At 43.9% G+C, this 21,767-nt stretch overlaps 1 protein-coding gene across 6 annotated transcripts in view; it reads right to left on the bottom strand.

Moving 5' to 3' along the window:
• Positions 1-21,767, bottom strand: part of ikzf1 (IKAROS family zinc finger 1 (Ikaros)) — a 104,206-nt gene that overhangs the window by 23,547 nt on the left and 58,892 nt on the right. For 5 of the 6 annotated variants that reach the window (XM_085988131.1, XM_085988128.1, XM_085988132.1 and 2 more), the window contains exons 4-5: positions 10,382-10,642; positions 9,612-9,779 (exon numbers count right to left, since the gene is read on the bottom strand). In XM_085988131.1, the coding sequence (XP_085844257.1) occupies positions 9,612-9,779; positions 10,382-10,642 (429 nt within the window). The remainder of the gene's footprint in view (positions 1-9,611; positions 9,780-10,381; positions 10,643-21,767) is intronic. The other variant, XM_085988129.1, reaches the window with a different exon arrangement.

Here is a 21,767-nt window from a genome sequence, read left to right on the forward strand (position 1 = left end):
TCCCACTGATCTACATTTTTAAAAATCTTGTTCTCAGGATTTGAGGAATTCTGGCAAACTGCATTTATTGCCCATCCCTAGTTTCCCTCAGACCGTTGCAGTCCTTGTGCTGATGGTGCTCTCATGATGTTGTTAGGTAGGAAATTCCAGGATTTTGACCCAGCGATAGTGAAGGAATGGCAATATATGTTCAAATTAGGATGGTGTGTGACTTGGAGGGGAACTTGTAGATGATATGCCCATGGTATTCATGGTGGTAGAGATCGTGGGGCTGACCGGTGCTGTTGAAGTAAGTTGGGTGAGCTGCTGCAGTGCATCCTGTAGATAGTACATTGTGCAGTCTCAGTATGCTGGTGGTAGAGGGAGCGGATATTTGAGTTCAGTGGCAGGAGCGCCAATCAAGCTAATTTCTTTGCCCTGAATGAAGTCAGGTTTCTTGAATTTCTGCCTGTTAAAAGGCCTCACAGATACTGCCAGTACAAGCGGGACCTGGTGTACCTGGGTCCTTACTTGTTTCACAGTCCATCTGCCACACTCCCGCCGCAGCGACAGTGCCCTGGAAGGACCATGGAACAGGGAGGCAGAATCCACATGGTGTCAAACCGATGCCATGCGAGACTGACCACCTCCATGAAGTCTCACTGTGCTTTCCTCTAGAACCAAGTCAAGTTTTCACTCTGGATTTAAACTGCTTGTTCATCATTGGTGCAAAGAGGAAGTTGTTTTGTACTGATGCTAAACTTACGGGGGTAAAATTTCCGCTGGGGTTCTTCTGATCTCACGTGTAACTTCGCAGAAACCCCAGAAAAATGATGCAAATGGGGTTTCAGACAATTCTCTGCTGAGGTTAGAATGGGAGATCGGGAGAGCTCCCTTGGAAATTCTATCCCAGTGTAAGTGGTGCCTATACTAAATCTAAAACTGCTCCTCTATTAATGGCTGCACTGAACAGTCCTGTAGGTTTTCTGCTGAAAGAGGGGATCTTTAGGAAGTAATCGGTTCTTAGCCCATGGTCGATGTACCTCTTATTCCAACTGCAGCATAGAATCTACTAGATCACCTACTAGACTCTTACGATGCATTTTGTATATATGTTATTTCCTAGCGATCTGTTGAAAAACACAAGACTGAATTTTTAAAAATGTCATATTTATCAGCAGAGAAATACTGTAAACGGGGTATTCAGGATCAACATTAGTATTAAGTACAGTTCTGTATTGTTACATTTAATACTCATCTTGTCTGTTTTTCTCCTATAAACAAAATTAATAGGGATTTAAAATGATCATACACTGCTGCTTATGGAGAAAATAAGGCGCATTTATATGTTTCAAACACTGTGATGTTGTAAAAATTAAATGAGCTAAAATACTTCACACTACATTGCATTTTACAATTTTTAGAAAAAAGCAGATGTGAATATGAAAGTAATTTTTAAAGGGCAGGGAATCCAAACTAATCTCTCTACTTATTTGTATTGGTTGTGAATTACAGTTAGCCAAAATTGACCATTTTGTGTGGACGTGTAACAGTATATTGGGCCAGAAATTCGTGAACGGGGCTTGCCGCGCGTGCAAGGTCCCGATTTACACTTACCCGACACGCCTGCCGATCACCTCCAGGGACGCCTGGAATTCCATTTTGAATCTGAAGAATCCCGGGCAGCGTTTGACGTCACGCCGCCCAGGAGTGCAGCCAGCGCGAAGCCTGGAGCGCGCTGTGCAACTGAGACACGCCCCTTGAGGTCTCAGTTTAACAGGACACGCCCCCAATGTTTCTGCCAAGCTGCTAAGCATTTTTACATGCAAAGCAGCAGTTTAAATAGGTTTTTGGAAGTTTTTTGAAGCTTTTGGTAACTTTTATAAACTTTTAAAAACGTTTACATTATTTTGAAGAATCTGAAGTAGTTTTAAACAGAATTAAAGCAATTTAAAGACTTTTAAAAGCCCTAAAAGATTTTTTAAAATTCCATTTATTTATTTAGCAATGTCGTCGTCATACGTGTCTTCACACTGTTCCCTTTGGGGAACTGTATGAAGTGGTGGAAGGATTTATGGCCATGATTAACGCTCATTCCATGACCGTAACCATCTTTGAACCAGCCATTAGGGCGGTTAGTCCTATGGCGGGGGGGTTTTACGGGCTCCCACAAGCTATACAAGGAGGGGGGGGCCACCCACACCCACGGACGCAAATATCCCACTGGATGTCAACCCAGAATTTAGAGCCGGAGCTCCGACTCCACTTGCTGGGACTGTCTGGAGCGGGGTTTGAAACCCTACCCTGATCTGGCCCAGCGGCGGGGATCCTACCGCTATGCCAAAGGCCCAATCTGATTAGCAACGTGAAATGGCTGGAATGAGCACAATTCACGGCATTAAAAGAACTCACAATTGAACTGATGATGACCTCAGCAATCTCCTCAAGGAGGTGGAGGCGCAGCGCCTGCTCATCATTGGTAATGAGAAGTCAAAGGCGCCGCAAAAAGGGCAGATGATAGCTTGGTCTTTCAAGTGGCAGCATAGGGCTCCAGTCACGGGGAGGGAAAAGGCGCAGGAAACGTATGGGTGTCACCTTTTGTGCGGAGTGGGCCTTTTGCGTAGCAGTAAGCATCCCCGCCGCTGGGCCAGAAGGAGTAGGGTTTCGAACCCCACTCCAGACAGTCCCGGCAAGTGGAGTTGGAGCTCCAACTATAAATTCTGGGTGGACATCCAGCGGGATACTTGCGTCCGTGGGTGTGGGTGGCCCCCCCCCCTCAGATGGGTTGTGGGAGCCCGTAAAACCCTCACGCCATAGGACTAACCACCCTAATGGCTGGTTCAAAGATGGTTACGGTCACGGAATGAGCGTTAATCACGGCCATAAATCCTTCCACCACTTCATACAGTTCCCGAAAGGGAACAGTGTGAGGATACGTACGACGATGACCTTATGCGCAATGCACCTCCTTGGACCCTCAGTCGCAGATGCGAGGGGGCAAATCGTGCAATTGTTAAATTTTTCATTTTATTGACATGTAAAATGTTGGCCCAGTAATTCCCTTCCAAATGTGCGAGTACGGTCGGGGTACTTACGCGTCTGGCCGGAGGAAATGCCGGTTTTCAGCATGCACAGTGCATGTGGGGAAAACCGGCATTTCCTGTCCTCTGAACGAAGGGGTTCAGAGGCAGAACGCGTGCGACTGCACAGGCAGCGCGTGCGCAGTAAAATTCACCGCTTTCATTCATGCTTTCAGTGAGGTCAAGTCCTTACAACTTACACATGAAAAAAGCATGGGTACAGTTGCTCCAGAGGCTGCGGAGGAAGATATTTCTTATCGTGGAGCTTCTGAAAGTATGTATGTCTGTATATATTCCTTTGCGTGCTATGTATATATTCCTTTACTTATGTGTATGAATGTATTATTTAATTATGACTTTCAGAGAAAGTAACTTATTGGAAAATCATAATTAAAAACATACATTCATACACATAAGTAAAGGAATATAAAACATACATACATATACGTAAAGGAATATATGCGGACATACATACATAATTACTTATTACTGATGAAAAGTTTCTTTCTTAAAAGTGCTGGAAATGTTACATTACTCATTTTAGAACACTCATTTTCACATTCAATTCACACAGCCACAATTGCTCCTTCTACCTACCGTTCTGAAAACCCGTTAAAAAAAAAAAATTTAAACTTTAAAACTTACTTAAAATTTCTTAAAATAACTTCCCTCCATTTCCCAAACAAAAATATTGCCTTTCAGAAGCTCCACGATAAAATATATCTTCCTCCGCAGCCTTGGAACAACTTTACACATGCTTTTTTCAAGTGTAACTTGTAAGGACTTACCCTCACTGAATCCATGAATGAAATCGACGAAGTTCACTGCGCAAGCACTGCCTGTGCAGTCGCACGCGCTGTGCCTATGAACCCCTTCGTTCCGAGGACTGGAAATGCCGGCGTTCCCCGCATGCGCTGTGCATGCTGAACGCCGGCATTTCCAACGGCCAGATGCGTGAGTACCCAGACCGTACTCACGCATTTGGTCACGAATTTCTGGCCCATTATCTTCATTGAAACTCAGACTCAACAGTTTGTGATTCACTGCTGAATACTGAAGCAAATAATGGTTTGTGTATTTTACCATTTCTAACATTAATGACATTTAAAAAAAATTATTGGCCCAGAAATTTGGGTCTCCACGGGTGAGTACGCACGGCGTACTCACCCATAGACCCAACAGAAGTGCCGAATTCGTGCATGCACTGCGCATGCGCGGGAAAACGGAACTTCCATTCTCTTAAAGGAAAGGGTTCAGAGGTCAAACACGTACGCCGGAGAGGCAGCGCGTGCGCATGGAACTTACATTTTTTTTGAAGGGTTCTCCGGGAGGGTAAGTCTCCAGAAGTTACACATATAAAAAGCAGGTGCAAGGCCTGCTTTTAACAAGGTAAGTGGTGAATTAATTAAAATGAAAGCATTTTTTCCACAGGTTATTATTTTTAAATACTTTAAAGAAAGGTAAGTTTATTTTTAGCCCCGTTAGAAAATGCTATTAATTTTTTCAAAAATTTAAATTGTTTATAATAGTTATTTTATGTAATTTATGTTATTTTAAAAATGTGATGTTTTTTTAAAAATGTATTTGAAGTTTTAGTGATGTTTTGGGGCTTATAGTATTTATAGTTTTGACAGCTCTTCCTGTCAATTTTATGAATGGGCATTTCCCTGCTACCATTGGCTCTCCATGGCCCACGTGATCCCAGGGGACGCATCGAACTAACTGCGCCCCTGGGATACGCAAGCACTGCGCGCCGGCAGTTGGAGCAGGCCCAGGATCGGAAACCCACGCGGGCCCACAGCTCAACGGCCCGGCGCGCAAGGTAAGTGCAGGTCGGAGGCTTGCACCCGCGGGATGCCTCCGACCTGAATTTCTGGGCCATTAATGCAAATAGGCTACATTTTCAGAGAAAAACACTAGAAAAGCTAAAAAAAAATCCAGCTTTCATAACATTGATAAACGTATACAATTTTGCTCATAACATTTATGATTGTGATCTTGTGAGGTACTGCATAATATAGAAAATTATGAGGACAGGTTGCATAAATTTGGCCTGTAGTCCTTGAGTATAGAAGATTGAGGGATGATCTGATTGAGCTGTTTAAAATGTTAAAAGGATTCAATAGGGTTGATACTGAGAAACGATTTCCTCTGATGGGGGAATTACAAACAAGCAAACATAACCTTAAAATTAGTGCTAGGCCATTTAAGAGGGAAATCGGCAAGCACTTTCTCCACACAAAGGGTGGTAGAAATCTGGAATTCTCTTCCCCCAAAAATGTGTAAGCTGGGACAATTGGAGCTTTCAAGACTGAGATTGAAAGATTTTTGTTAGGTAAGGGTATCAAGGCGTATGGAGCTATGGCATGTAAATGGAATTGAGGTACAGAACAGCCATAATCTAATCTCTAATGCTTCTAGCATTCAGGTATATACATATTAATGTTGATAATCTTTCTTTCGTATCCCAGAGTGACTGCCTTTCCCTAGTCTCTGGTTCATCTATTTCTATTTAAGTTTCAGAGCCCATGCTAATAAAGGCAAGCATTCTGTATGCCTTCTTAACCACCTTATCTACTTGGCCTGCAACCTTCAGGGATCTGTGGACATGCAGTTCAAGGTCCCTTTGTTCCTCTACACTACTCAGTATCCTACCATTTAATGTGTATTCCCTTTCCTTGTTAGCCCTTCCCAAATGCATTACCTCACACTTCTCCGGATTGAATTCCATTTGCCACTGTTCTGCCCACCTGACCAATTTATTGATATCTTCCTGCAGTCTACAGCTTCCTTCTTCAGTATCAACCATACAGCTAATTTTAGTATCATCTGCAAACTTCTTAATCATACCCCCTATATACCACGGCTACTTATTAGCCATCCCAAATCCTACCCGTGTAACACTATACCCCAACAGCCTATACCCCCAAAATTCTAAATACTTTCCTCCCCTAACTGTACCACAGGGCTGGATTTTCCCTGCGGAGGCGGGATGGCAGCAGGAGAGCTGGTTGGCGGGTTCCGGTCCCGCTCCCGTCTGCAGCTGCTCTCTGAAAATGATTTTCCGTAGATTGGCCTTGTTAAGCTTGCCCTGTGGGGTTCCTGGCCAATTATGGGAACTAGATGTAATATCTCCAAGTTTGCAGATGACACAAAGCTGGATGGGCATGTGTGCTGTGAGGAGGATGCAGAGAAACTCCAGTATGATTTGGACAGGTTGGGTGATTGGGCAGATGCATGACAGATGCAGTATAATGTGGATAAATGCGAGGTTATCCACTTTGGTGGCAAAAACAGGAAGGCAGATTATTATCTGAACGGCAATAGATTTGGAAAAGGGGAAGTGCAACGAGACCTGGGTGTCCTTGTGCACCAGTCGCTGAAGGTAAGCATGCAGGTGCAGCAGGCGGTTAAGAAGGCAAATGGTATGTTGGCCTTCATAGCGAGAGGATTCGAGTACAGGAGCAAGGATGTCTTGCTGCAGTTGTACAAGGCCTTGGTGAGACCACACCTTGAGTATTGTGTGCAGTTTTGGTCGTCTTATCTGAGGAAGGATGTTCTTGCCATGGAGGGAGTGCAGCGAAGATTCACCAGACTGATACCTGGGATGGCAGGAATGACGTATGAAGAGAGATTGGGTCGATTGGAATTGTATTCGCTAGAGTTTAGAAGAATGAGAGAGGATCTCATTGAAACTTATAAAATTCTAACAGGACTAGACAGACTAGATGCAGGAAGGATGTTCCCGATGGTGGGGGAGTCCAGAACCAGCGGTCACAGTCTAAGGATAAGGGGTAAGCCATTTAGGACTGAGATGAGGAGGAATTTCATCACCCAGAGAGTGGTGAACCTGTGGAATTCTCTAGCACAGAAGGCAGTTGAGGCCAATTCATTAAATATATTCAAGAAGGAGTTAGATATATTTCTTAAGGCTAAAGGGATCAAGGGATATGGGGAGAAAGCAGGGACAGGGTACTGAATTTGGATGATCAGCTATGATCTCATTAAATGGCAGAACAGGCTTGAGGGGCCGAATGGCCTACTCCTGCTCCTATCTTCTATGTTTCTGTGTTAACAGGAAGCGGGTCTGATGATGTCATTTGATGATGCGTCATCAGCCAGTTTCCTTATAGGGACCATGGCCATATTGATTTTGACAGTTGTGCTGTCAGTGTTCTGCAGCATTGAGGTGCTGTAAACACTGACAAGCACTGCAGAAAGGTGCACGGCTGCACCGAGGCTCTCGCATGACTCCCTCCATATGCACGCAGGAAGATTCTCTTCCCTTCCCATGGGCGGAAGAGACCTCCCCAGGAGATCAACGCAGTCTGGCTGCACATTGCACAGGAGGACACATGCAGGGATGTCATCAGGAGTCCCTGGCTGCAGTGGCGCAAACCTTTAAATGATCTCAGTAGATCTCAAAATGTTACTGCAAAGCCACACTCAAACTCATCCTGCTGTGCCACTCTTCACATCCCCATCACTCTGGCTTCCATACCCTACTCCTGCACATCCTTACTCACACCAACTTACCTTGCAACTCCACCCATCTCTATCTACGTTATCACTTCCCCATCTCACTAGCCACCCCTCATCCTACTGCAAGCATACCAACTAAAACACACAAGGGTAGGCACCTGAGAGGTTTAGTCAATGTTCATGTGAAGTTTCTGGTAATGTGTTGTCATACGTTGAAATCTATACTTTCAACACTTTACCTTATTGGACAGATCTGTGTGCACCTTGAGAAGTGTCTTAGTGAGTTCCAGTGAATGTTGCGACATAACTCCCCCCCCCTCCCGCTATTGTGATGAGTGTTAAAAGAATGACTTGTACATTAAAGGGATGCTTCACGGTGTTGGTGTGGGATGGTGTCAACCTAGTGCATCATGTGGCAGCCAGGGTCTACAGCGTCAAGTGAAGTAAATCTGGCCATGGTGATGCCATCGCTGGCCTCCCGGGCAGCAATGTTGTCAGGGGCTGATGCCCTGTGTCCTGTGCAGCATCAGGTGATGGCGGAGAAGGTTGGTGATGTTGTTGGTGATGTTGGTGTGCCTGGTGATGTTGGTGTTGGGGCTGATTATGGACGGATTCGGAGGACCAAGGTGTGATTTTTTTCAAGGGCACCAATGTTGCTGGAATAGATGGCAGCTGAAGTTGAGATGACAGAAGCGATCTGTCAATGGTGAGAGAGGATGTTCCAATGAGGTGCCAATAGATATACAGTTGGCTCTAAACACTTGCAAGCTAAAGAAATCTCTATATGTCTTACAAATGCAGTAACCAACAGTTTCTGAGCTCTAAAACTGAACAGCTGCAACATGGTTTTCTTTATACCACTTCTGCAGCTGTCAGGTTATCAGATAAATCAAAGCAGACTCAACTCATGACAGGGTGAGCTGGCGTGTTCCCCGAGCAGCGGGTAACCCGTGGGGGAGCACGTCAAATTACAAGGTAGGCTCAAAATAGCATTAAATTGGCTGTTAACAAGCCATTTAATGATTTAAATTGTCTCCCCTGCCGCTTGGTGTTGGGTCAGTTCTGTGCAGACAGGCCCGACAGCTGGGAGACTCGCATCGAGGCGGGTTGACAGCAGGTTTCCTACCCACTGTTAATCTTTGCTATTTTGACAGCAGACCCGCCTCTGAGCGCCGGCAAAATTTAGCCCACACTGTCTCCCACATGGACACAAAACCAACGTATCCTCCCAAACACCCCCTGCTATCACTTACCATTGTCAATACCACAACACATCCACTTACTTAAAAAAGCCCATATTCTCCAACTTATCACCAACGTGATAGGAGATACTCTAGTGTGCGTCAATCACACTTCAGGCATCATAGTTAACCTGCAGCTTTGATCTGGCGGTGACGACTTCCAAATCCTGAATTTAGATCGTGCAGTTAATTATAGGGCTTTTATGTTTGTGATGATTCTATTGAACATGGAACACTGATATGCCTGCAGGATTGTAACTTTAAATATAAAGTAAAATTAAATTTACATTTCCAGAAGTCTATTTTTTTGATGCAGATTCCCAATGAAGAATTGCTAAAACAATCTAACCAAATACAGCTCTGCTAATGGCTCAGTTGGTGAGTGCAAAGCTGCCTGTGGAACTGAGCTATATAGACTAGGAATCTCTTGGGCTCAAGCTCCCAGTCTATGTTGAGCTATCTGATCTCAGCTGGGGCGTCCATAACAGAACTACAACTGATCTCAGTGAAGGGTGCCAGAAAATTGGAGGCAACCAAAAGAAAACTAACTATGTGGACAAGAGTCACAATCAATGAATACCTTATAAGCCTAGGAATTACTGTTGCTGATATTTGTGGATGAATGCTTAGCCCGCTTAGATGATACTCCTCTGCCTACCATTTTAATGGAAGGTAATACCTCTATTAAAATGATGGCTGCTGTGAACATGCTAAGCATTTCTCTGCTAATATTGGCAACATTAGTTTCTGGCTTTCATTTCATGAATCTGTCTCTTTCTGACTATTTGGTGATTAACTCAGTGTACACATTGTCAACATATATACCCACCAGAATGAGTCCGCAGATGACCGGAGAGTGCATCTCGACGGCGGCAAGCGTAGTTGCAAAGATGGCACTTGAATGGCTTCTCACCAGAGTGCAATTTAATGTGGCGAAGTAGATTGCCTTTCTGAGTAAAAGATGCACCGCACTGACTGCATTGGAAGGGGCGCTCCCCTGCAAGACAGATTATATTTGTTAGCAAAAAAAAGCTAAATATATTAAGTGTGGAATTTCAGAAAAAGATGTATCTTTGCTACTGTTCTGTAATTCCTGCCAGCTGCAGGTTTGATATAACATGAGGCATTCAGACTAAACCTGCCAGTTTCTCAACGCTTCAGTGGCTGGGTCAATTTGATCTGAAAAATCTAATTTTTTTTAAAATCAAAATGGCACATCACAATGAAGATTCAAACTCATTTAAATAGAGTGCCTGCATCATTGTGTGTTAAGAGCTACTCTTCCTGATCAGCAGTTTCAGAATAAACAGATTTGATTTCTGAATGTTGTGGCATTTTGTTTTTTAATGTGGCTTTCCCAGTGGTTCTTAAAAAAAATAAGAAATGGCAACGAACAAGAAAAAAAAAGAAAACTTATTAAAAATGCATTTCAGGCTCTCACTTTAATCTCTGCATCACATTCTCATTTTAAATGTGAAGCGTTTTACTATTCCAGTTATGATAATTTTTTTTGGAAATGGCATGCAAAAATGCGGCATAGTAAAATCCAAATGAAAGTGATGAAGGTAAAAAACAGAAAAAAGCGGTGCCTGTTTTTACCAGTGTGGCTACGTTTGTGCACCATGAGGACATTTGGGCCAATGCAAATTATTCCACAGATATCACACTTCAGCTTGCCATTTGGAAGTCGAATGCCACCAACTCCAGAAAATGCTTTGTTGCCTTGGCCATTGTGTGGTCCATTCAATTTAGTCCCAGAAGTATCAATCATACGCAAGTCTTCAGCGCACTCTTCACCATTTGTGTCACAGGTTCTCCCATTCTCTTCATCACTCGGAGTTTCTACTTTAATAGAATTTGCTGGAAGAAAATAGAACACAAAATATAACAGATGTAGACAACATGGTCACTAAAATATTGACATTATATATACACATGAGGGGAGGAGGAGGAGGAAACGTAACTTTTTTTATATATAGAAGTCAGAGAGCGAGGATATGTTTGTGCGTCAGACAACAGGACACTAAAACAGAACAGGGCTCACTTAGGAACATAGGAACAGGAGTAGGCCATTCAGCCCCTCGAGCCTGTTCCACCATTCAATAAGGTATTGGCTGATCTGTGACCTAACTCCATATACCCGCCGTTGCCACATTTTCTTAATTTGGTTAACAAAAATCTATCAATCTCAGATTTAAAATTAACAATTGATCTAGGATCAACCGCCGTTTGCAGAAGAAAGTTCCAACACAAGAAAACACAACATTCTGCCTGCAACTGTGAGAGTTTAGGATCAGTCGGTACAAATTTAAGATTCTTTGTTACATGTGGCATTTCCATTAACTAGTTCTGTCGGTGCACATTATCTGGACACTAATGTGGTTGGAATTTCAAAAAGTAAATATAATAGCATACATTTTTACGCCAACATTTGAATTTTGAAATTCTGCCACATTAATATCTCTTGGATAATACAAAGGGACAGGAATAATTAATGATAAAAATGTAACATATAACAGAGAAGACACATTTGTGTGCTCTAACTCCAGAATGTACTAAAACTGCACTTAAACACATTGTGAAATGTTATAACCAGATCTAATCAGCCTCTGATTCTGCTGCATGTTACGTGTAGTATCCCTCTGAAGTGTAAGCAGAATATTTGCTCAAAGGCTTTGGCCTAGAAATTGGGTATAGCCCCGCCAGCACGTTTGCGCCGAAAATTTTGCGCCCGCCGCGGAGCCAGTTGTGCCCGCCCCATATTCACTTTCAGCGCCCCAAAGCGGAACCGGGCGCTGGTACAGGGTGTGTCTGCCCCGCTTGGGGCGCTGAAAGTGAATTTCAGCGCTCCCGGTCCCGCTGCGCCACCCGATGCGGTGCGGCAGGCTGCTGTACTGCAGGCCTCCCCCTTCTCTTAAGGGGGAGGTGCCTGCAATGGCCGGAGCCCCGATTGCAAGTGCCGGCAAAAGAGCCCGGCACAACGGAGAAGTGCCGGGCTCCACGGAAACCAGCCGGCAATGCCGCGGGGGGGTGGGGGGGGGGGGTGGAGGAGGCCGGGGAAGGAGGTGCGGGCAGGTGGCCGCCGAAAAAGCGGCTGCCCCGCACCTCCACCTTAACTTGCGCCGCTAAGGCTGCAGTAAGGACCCGGTCTCCCGATGTTGTTAGCGCCCGCCACGGAAGAGGCGGCCGCCAGTGAAGATGGGGATCGGCGTGGTTTCGGGCGGTACCGGGACACTGCGCACACCGATGACGTCATCGGTGCCGGCGCAACGCTACCGGCTAACGCCGATGTTAGGGCCCACCTAATTTCGGGCGCGACGCAACTTCCGGCGCAACCCACTCTTTCGCCCCTAATTGGGCGCAAACGCAACTGAATTTCTAGGCCTTTATTCCTTGCATTATTTTTTATATACCAAACAGGAAACAATTCGGGAGGCAGGACTATCTTCAGAAAGCAATATCAGGTTAAGTACAAAATGGGTAGTGTCAAATAGCTCTGGATGTTTTTCTGAGTTAGGAATAACCACAATTTCATTTCTTCCATAAATTGCAACTATGGCACCTTTAAATCTGTAACGTTTCTAATTTTGTAATCTTCTGTTCTTAGCATGCTCTGCAGCTCCACTTATTCTACGTGAAAAGGGCTGAGTTCAGCTAGTTTTATCTGCAATTCTTCTTGGCATATCTTTCAAAAAGAGTGCCTATGACTCCAGCTTGTTTTAGGTTGATGCCATACTTAATAATAAAATGAATTAATAATGAAAACTTCATTATCAAAAATAATTGAAAATACAGCAGTAATGATTACACTTTGAAACTGGATTACATCAACTCGAGAGCTCTGATGGAAAAATAATGCTTTATAACAGGAAAAAAAGGGGTCTCTTCCGGGCAGCTGCATTTAGCATATTTAAAGATTTTTTTTCCACAATTCGTTCTATCTCCAACTTATGCCATGATATAGAGCACATTGTAAATTTTATAAATGGAAAATAGTTAATAATGCTTTCAAACCATGGTTTTTAGAACCACATTTATAGTATCAGTGAAAGCACATACAGTACTATAGAAGATAGAACGACAAAATTTTTAGTGCCTCAACTTATTAAATCCTGTCATTCTTATGGTTTTGCACAATAGCCTTTCAGCACACTGCTACCTGTTAAAATATTACCATCAGATTGACAGTCTTCAATTTGCATATCCAATCAAATAAATTAAAAACTCAGTTATTATATTATGTTCCACCCAAAATATATAACCTATCTTTCTCCTTTCCAGACTGACTGATCTATTGTGCATTTATAGCATTTTCTGTTTTATGTCACATTTCCGATGTTTAAGGATATCACAAAAATTAATGTGACTGATTGAATAATTTAAATCTAAAAACAGATTCTTCACTGCTAAATGAAGCAAATACAAGTTATAATTACGATTAAAACTGGATGTACAATGGAACCTAAATCAACTGTTTTTCACCACACATAGATAGCAACACGTAACATCCTTCCTGCAACCAAACCTAAAGTGAAACATCATTTTAACAAACTGCTAATACAAACTTCCATTTTTCCTGATTTTGGCTGACGCTTCGTAAATGCAGGCTCAGGAACTCGAACCTCAGGAAAAAAATCCTGATGATGATTTCCACACAACTGTAATAATGATGTTTGACTACAATTTAGTTTAACTTGCATGATAATTTTGATAACGTTTTTTTTTAAGCAATGCCATCATGTCTTACTAGGAACATTTTATTTAGCAGCTGAAAACATCATTCTATGCCACTGAAAGACATTAATCAACTAATGTTAAGTCTCTGCCACACTTTCACATCTGCACATTTGTGTACTAGGGAGGAAATGGCCTCACATGGTGCAGTAATATTAAAGAGGCCATTTCCTTCTTGGTTTTGCAAAGTGGTCACAATAATAGTTTGATTAAAAAGATACTAAGGCTTTTAAAAAATAATCGCACATGTGTATGACCTTAATAGGTCAGAGGTTTGTAAGTTACAAATAATGTGCTAGCTGCCATCTATCTCTACATTGCTCCTCAGTAATGTAATAGATAGTACAGTCATCCTAGCAAGGACTCCATCCCACTCATTTAATTTCCAAAGAGAAAGCTCTGTATCAATAACCCCCCTGATCCCAAAAGAAAAACTCCACAGTTTTCCTCTGTCAACACATCTAGACTAATCAACTCTGGTCAATTTTAGAGGTGTAGGCTAAGCAGCATGGGAATCGCAGTTTCATGGAGTGTTGATAATCTCTCTCCACACGTATTCTAATAATCTTCAATCCTGTTCCCAACCAGATATCTATATGGCTCTTTATTTTGAAGGATTTAATTGGAACAAATACTTATTTTACTCAAAGTCTATCTCCAAAGATAAAACCATTCATATTTTATTAAATCACTCCACAGTGTTGCTTACATGTTATAGGACTTAACGTGTTTCAGCAAGTATTCAGTTTTTTTTAAACAGAGCAAGTGTTCAAAATCTGTAACCTCTCAACTGTATTGAGTGATTTGTGACTATCACTTTATCTTTTGGTGCTTGTTGCTTGAGTTGGAACTATCAAGTACAAATAACAAAACCACTTCAGAATTCTTTGATCAGCCTGACAACTTTTTTTTAGTAAAAATTGCATGTTTAGATTTTTCTGCAATTTATTATCGGGGAATAATATTGTTCACCATAAAATGGATGATTTTTTTGGATGTTCATCAAACATAAAGGCCTGAATTTTGCCGGCGCTAAGAGAACGGGATCAGAGGCGGGTCAGCTATGAAATTTGAAATGATTGACAGCGGGTCGGGAACCTGCCTCCACGCTAGTCTCCCAGGTGTCGGGTCTGTCAGCGCTGAACAGAACCAACACCAAGTGGCGGGGAGGCAATTGACATAATTAAATGCATTGTTAACAGCCAATTAAGTATTATTTTAAGCTTACCTTCAGATATTTAGTGGTCGCCAATGGGTTCCCCACTGCTCAGGGATCAGGTAAGGAGGTTGGGTGTTGTGTCAGTATGGGATGATTTACTAAGTTGACAGTTGCAAATGGTCTATAAAAGCTCCCATTTCATAGGTCTTCACTTTCCAAGGTTAGAAGCTGCTGCTTACTGCATTTGGAAGACAGATTGAGCTTTATGCAGCTAGCAAGTGTTTGGAGCAAACTCTCTGTCCAGTGTCACCTCATTGGAACAACCTCTCTCACCATTGACAGATCGCTTCTGTCATCTCAACCGCACCTACCATCTATTCCATCAGCATCGGTGCCCTTGAAAAAATCTCACCTTGGTCCTCAGAATCCCACCACGATCAGCCCCAACACTAGCATCACCGGGCACACCAGCAGCACCAACATCAACACCAACCTTCTCTGCAACCAACTGATGCTGCACAGGACAGGGGACATCAACACCTGACCACATTGCTGTCCGGGAGACCAGGGATGGCCAGATTTACTTCACTTGACGCTGCACACACTGGCTGACACATGATGTGCCAGGTTGGCACCACCCCACACCAACACCATAAAGCATCCCTACAATGCCCAAGCCATTCCTTTCACACTCATCACCATTGCGGGGGTACCGTTATGTCTCACCATTCACTGCAACTCACTAAGCCACTTCCAAAGATGCACACAAATCTGTCCAAGAACGCAAAGTGTTGAAAGTAAGGGTTTCAATGTTTGACACCACATTAACAGAAACTTCACATGAACATTGGCTAAAACACACAAGTGCCTACCCTTGTGTGTTGTTAGTTGGTATGATTGGACTAGGATGAGGGTGAGTGTGAGGGGTGGCTTGTGAGATGGGGATGTGATAATGTAGATAGAGAGGAATGGGTGGAGGTGCAAGGTAAGTTGGTGTGAATAAGGATGTGCAGAAGTAGGGTAGGGAAGGCAGAGTGATGGGGATTTGATGAGTGGCACAGCAGGATGAGGTTGAGTGTGGCTTGTCAGTTACATTTCGTGATCTGCTGAGATCATTGAAAGGCTTGTGTCACTGCACCCAGGTCCTCCTGACGACACCCCTGCTTGTGTCCTCCTGTATAATGTGCAACCAGGCTACGTTGGTGTCCTGGGGAGGTTTCTTCCGCCACTGGAAGGGAAGAGGACCTCCCTGCATACTGTCACTCCCTCCATAAGCATATGGAGGGAGTCATGGGAGAGCCTGGGTGCAGCCGTGTACCTCTGTGCAGTGATTGTCAGTGTTTGCAGCACCTCAATGCTGTAGAACACTGACAGCACAACTGTCACAATTAATTTGGACATGGCCCCATTAAGGAAACTGGCTGTTGACGCGTCATCAAATGACGTCATCAGACCCGCTTCCTTTTAATTGGCCGGGAACCTCGCTGGATGGGCTTGACAAGCCCAATCATCGTAAAATCACTTCAACAGAGCAAGCTGGAGCAGGCAGCGGGCTGGGACCGCACTCCCGACCCCGGCTGCCCTGGACCCGCCTCGGAAGGCGAAATCGCAGCCAAAGTTTTTTTTAAGCTATGATTTATTTTCTTTCTCATCAAAAATAAACACATTGAAACACACAGAACTCTACTGTAATAAGTGGTCAACCAAACTGATGATCAGTTTTTGAGTGGTTAGCCAGTTACATATTACATGAGAATCTATATATAATTAGTAAATGTAAAAGTGGGCTCAGCAGAGGTCACCCGAGACTGTTAATAAACTGACAGCCGCTATTCCCTGTTTGCAGTATAGTGAGACTGGCTGGTTGGCTATGGAGTTACCACAGTGAAATGTCCTATGGCTCAGAGTTGGCACAGGGAGAATTAGTGCAACACAAAAAGAATAACTTACAAACTGATTGCCAAATATAACATGCATTGGTAGGCAACAATTATGCTTTGAAAGGATGTTATAGAAATCATGGGTTGTGCCAATCATCCAGGATAGAATTTGTGCATTCAGGTTCTTGTTGGGAACCTGAGCGCGAGCGACGGCAGCGGAAGTGGCTTAAAAAAAAAGGAGTGACGTCACAGGACAGCAGGAGGCGGAGTATAAATTGAGCAGGCGGCCCAGAGAGAGCGCAGACTGGAGCAGCAGTGGCAGCGAAGAGGCAGAGGACTGCCAGCGAAAACAACAACAACAAAAGCAACAACTGCAAAACAGCTAAAGTGACGTCACAAACAGGGAACGAGCTGATTGGCAGGGGGATGGGCACCAGTATGTAACATTAGAGAGGGGAAATAAAGTGCTCAAAGGATTGGGAGAGGCAGAGAGCACTAAAGTAAGAAATAGTAAGGTATTAGGTGGGGTCAAACTAAGAGAGAATACAGGATGTTCTAAGATGGGTTTACAGTGTATGTATGTGAACGCACAAAGTGTAGTAAACAAGGTCAGTGAGCTGCAGGCACAAATAGCCACATGGGAATATGATGCTGTGGCAATAACTGAGACTTGGCTCAAAAATGGGCAGGATTGGGTATTAAATATTCCTGGTTATAAGATGTTCAGGAAAGATAGGGAAGGAAAGATAGGAGGTGGGGTGGCAGTATTGGTCAAGGAGAGTGTCCTGGAGGAGTCAAGGACAGAATCTATATGGTTAGAATTAAGAAATAATAGAGATGCCATTACACTACTAGGTGTATTCTATAGGCCACCAAATAGTGGGAAAGATATGAAGGAGCAAACTTGCAGAGAAATTACAGAGAGGTGCAAGAACTATAGAGTAGTAGTAATGGGGGACTTCAATTATCCTAATATAGACTGGGATCGTAACAGTGTTAAGGGCAGAGAAGGGGAAGAATTTCTGAAGTGTGTTCAGGAGAACCTTCTTGATCAGTATGTTTCTGGCCCAACGAGGGAGGAGGCATTGCTGGATCTGGTTCTGGGGAATGAGTTAGGTCAAGTGGAGCAAGTGTCAGTAGGTGAACATTTAGGGAACAGTGATCACAGTATCATAAGGTTTAGATTAGCTATGGAAAAGGACAGGGAGTAATCTGGAGTAAAAATGTTTAACTGGGTGAAGGCCAATTTCAGTAGGATGAGAATGGAACTGGCCCGGGTAAATTGAAATCAAAGATTGGCAGGCAAAACTGTAATGGAACAATGGGCTGCCTTTAAAGAGGAAATAGATCAGGTACAGTTGAGGTACATTCCCACTAGGGGGAAAGCAGGGCAACTAACGTCAGGACTCCCTGGATGACGAAAGAGATAGAGAATATGATGAAGCAGAAAAAGAGCGCGTATGACAGATGTCAGGTTGCAAATACATCTGAGAATCAGGCTATATATGGAAAGGTCAGAGGATAAGTGAAAAAGAAAATAAGAGGGACAAAGACAGGGTATGAGAATAGAATGGCAGCCAACATAAAAGGTAATCCAAAAATCTTCTATAGGCATATAAATAATAAAAGGGCCATAAGAGGAGGGGTGGGGCCGAATAGGGACCAAAAAGGAGACCTACGCATAGAGGCAGAGGGTATGGCTGAGGTACCAAACGATTACTTTGCATCTGTATTCACCAAGGAAGAGGATGCTGCCATAGACATAGTAAAGGAGGAGGTAGTGGAGATATTTGATAGGATAAAAATTGATAAAATAGGTATTAGAAAGGTTGGCTGTACTAAAGTAGATAAATCACCAGGGGCGGATGGGATGCATCCTAGGATGCTGAGGGAATTGAGGGAGGAAATCGCGGAGGTACTGGCCAAAATATGCCAATCCTCCTTAGAAACAGGGGTGGTGCCAGAGGACTGGAGAATTGCAAACGTTACACCATTGTTCAAAAAAGGGTGTAAGGATAAACCCAGCAACTACAGGCCAGTCAGTTTGACCTCAGTAGTGGGAAAACTTTTAGAAACAATAATCAGGGATAAAATTAACAGACACTTGGACAAGTGTGGATTAATTAAGGAATGTCAGCACGGATTTGTTAAAGGCAAATCGTGTTTAACTAACTTGATCGAGTTCTTTGATGAGGAAACAGGGAAGTTTGATGAGGGTAATGCAGTTGACGTAGTGTACATCGATTTCCAAAAGGCATTCGACAAAGTGCCACATAATAGGCTTGGCAGCAAAGTTGAAGCCAGTGGCAGCATGGATACGGAATTGGCTAAGTGATAGGAAACAGAGAATAGTGGTGAACGGTTGTTTTTCGGACTGGAGAAAGGTATAGGCCTAGAAATTCAGTTTGGGGTGGCCAGCTCGCTCGCGCCCAGAAAGTACCGCTGCGCGTGGAGCCACTTGCGCCCGCCGGAAATTCAGTTTCAGCGCCCCAACTCGAAGACGGCCGCTATTCAAGGGTTTCGGCGCCCCCGCTTGGGGCGCTGAAACTGAATATCGGCGCGCTAGGTGCCGCAGCGCCACCCGCTGCGGTGCGGCAGGCTGCGGTACTGCAGGCCTTCCTCCCTCTCTTAAGGGGGAGGTGCCTGCAACAGCGAGATCGCCGCTCGCTAGTGCCGGCAAATGAGCCCGGCACCACGGAGAAGTGCCGGGCTCCCGGAAAACAGCCGGCAATGCCGCGGGTGGGGGGGGGGGGGGGGGTGGAGGAGGCCGGGGAAGGAGGTGCGGGCAGGCGGCCGCCGAAAAAGCGGCCGACCGCACCTCCGCCTTAACTCGCCCCACTAACGCTACAGGACGGCCCCGTTTTCTGATCGCTGTTTACGGCCGCTGCGGAAGAGGCGGCCGCAACTAAATATGGCGGTCGGGCCAGTAGCGGGGCGGTAGCGGGGCACTGCGCACACCGATGACGTCATCGGTGGCGGCGCAGCGCTACTGGCTAACGCCGCCATTACCGCAGCGCTGAATATCGGCGAAAGCTCAGCAAGTGGCGCAAAAGCCCTCTTTGGGCGAAAACTGGGCGCAAAGCCTACTGAATTTCTAGCCCATACACTGGTGTTCCCCAGGGGTCAGTTCGAGGACCACTGCTTTTCTTGATATATATTAATGACTTGTATGTGGGTGTACAGGGCACAATTTCAAAATCTGCAGATGACACAAAACTTGGAAGTATAGTGAACAGTGAGAGACTTCAAGAAGACATAGACAGGCTGGTGAAATGGGCGGGCAGACACGTGGCAGATGAAATTTAATGCAGAAAAGTGTGAAGTGATACATTTTGGTAGAAAGAATGAGAGGACATATAAACTAAATGGTACAATCCTGAAGGGGGTGCACGAACAGAGAGACCTGGGGGTATATGTACACAAATCGTTGAAGGTGGCAGGGCAGGTTGGGAAAGCAGTTAAAAAGGCTTACAAGATCCTGGGCTTCATAAATAGAGGTATAGAATACAAAAGTGTGGCAATTATGATGAACCTGTATAAAACATTGGTTCGGCCCCAACTGGAGTACTGTGTCCAATTCTGGACACCACACTTTAGGAAGGATGTGAAGGCCTTAAGAGAGTGTGCAGAAAAGATTTACGAGAATGATAGGTTTTATCCATGATAAGAGTAGGTTTACCAATATTTCCTAAATCAAGACGACATTGGAATTTCACCAAAATATAATTTTATCAAGTATTTGACAAAAACGTTCTGATATCATGGCTGCATAATCTGACAGTACTGTATCTGCAAAGGGCCAGTCTCAAGTGCTAAGTATCGGCAGTCATAAGAAAATTGTACTACATTACAGTTCAGGGTATATTACATACTGATATACCGGGGGACAAATGTGTATTGAATTATAATTTCTTAAGTAGATTGAAATTTGGGATTTGGGGAAATTAGTTGGAGACTTAACAGGTATGACAACAATTTATCTTCAAGCTAATTTACAAATTTTTTAAATTTAATCTAAAAATAAAGGCTAAATATTCCTGGGTCCCCGATGGTGGATGGTTGAAACTTCTGCCTGCTGAGATCGAAGGATGCTGACCCTAACAGAAACCCCAGGGTCAACGGCTTTGTCTGCGAGTCCTGCCAGCAGCAGTGCAGATACTTTGTGGTGGTGCTTGGGGTGGGGAGGGGGGGGGGGCGGTAGGCGGAGGAAACCTGGAAATTTGGAAAGGAGAAAGGGAGCAACTTATTTAAAGTACTCACTCAATGGTAATAGGGAATGCAGTGACAGCTACAAGAGGAGGGAAAAGATGAGCACTGTATTTATCGGAGTCGGATTTTTAAGATTGCTGTCAGAAATCAAAAGAGGGATGCTTTTGTTGGAATGGCTGGGGAAAATTCCAGAGTAACCCATGAACTTTGCTTTGATATGGGTGGGGGGTGGAGGGGGTGGGCAACAAGTGGAGGATCTCACCACACCCTCCCTCTGTAACTTCTTTTAACGGTACAAATGGGTGGAATCCTGGTGGAACTGGATTCTATCTTATTTTCTGGTCCTCCGACCAAAGATCTACCTCACTTATTCTTTGGCTGGGACTAGAAATTCAAGGTCTTTGTCGGTAACTTTACACAGCATAAAATATGCTCCATTTCCACGTACACACTGAATGCACAGCTCACGAGTTACAAAGTCACAAGTAGTAAACACAAAAACAAAATTAGATCCTGTCCCTCGATTTACTTTTTTGACTTATCCGACATAAATAAAACCTTCATAACTCAAAAAAGATTATTTTTATTTTTACAATTTTTTTGTGTTGCAGAATCCAAGACTGTTTTAAGCAGTAGATGGTAAATAAATGCTGGGAACATCACTGTAATGTATCATTTGCAAGGAAAGTTCAGAACAGGAGTGGAATGGAGTGCTTTTTTTCAGTAGGCGCAAGGAAATCTTGTGGTATGTGTGTCTGTGGGAACAAAGGGAACTGTGCCATATGTTTGTGTGTGATTCTGTGGGAATGAGGAAGCTGAGGAGATGTATATGTCTGTGGGAATGAGGGAGCTGTGTTAACTGTGTGTGCCATTTGCACATTAGTTACTGACTGATTTGATGATAGTATTAATTAGTTGAGTAGAATCACAAGGACGTCATGGTGCCTCACAGTGTTTATATTGAGGTACAGTTCAGAATTCTATAGTGTTTGTCAGTCTCCTG

This window comes from Somniosus microcephalus, chromosome 5 (genome assembly GCF_052327205.1).
Source record: "Somniosus microcephalus isolate GS21.2 chromosome 5, FLI_Smic_1.0, whole genome shotgun sequence".
In the NCBI taxonomy this organism is placed as follows: domain Eukaryota; kingdom Metazoa; phylum Chordata; class Chondrichthyes; order Squaliformes; family Somniosidae; genus Somniosus; species Somniosus microcephalus.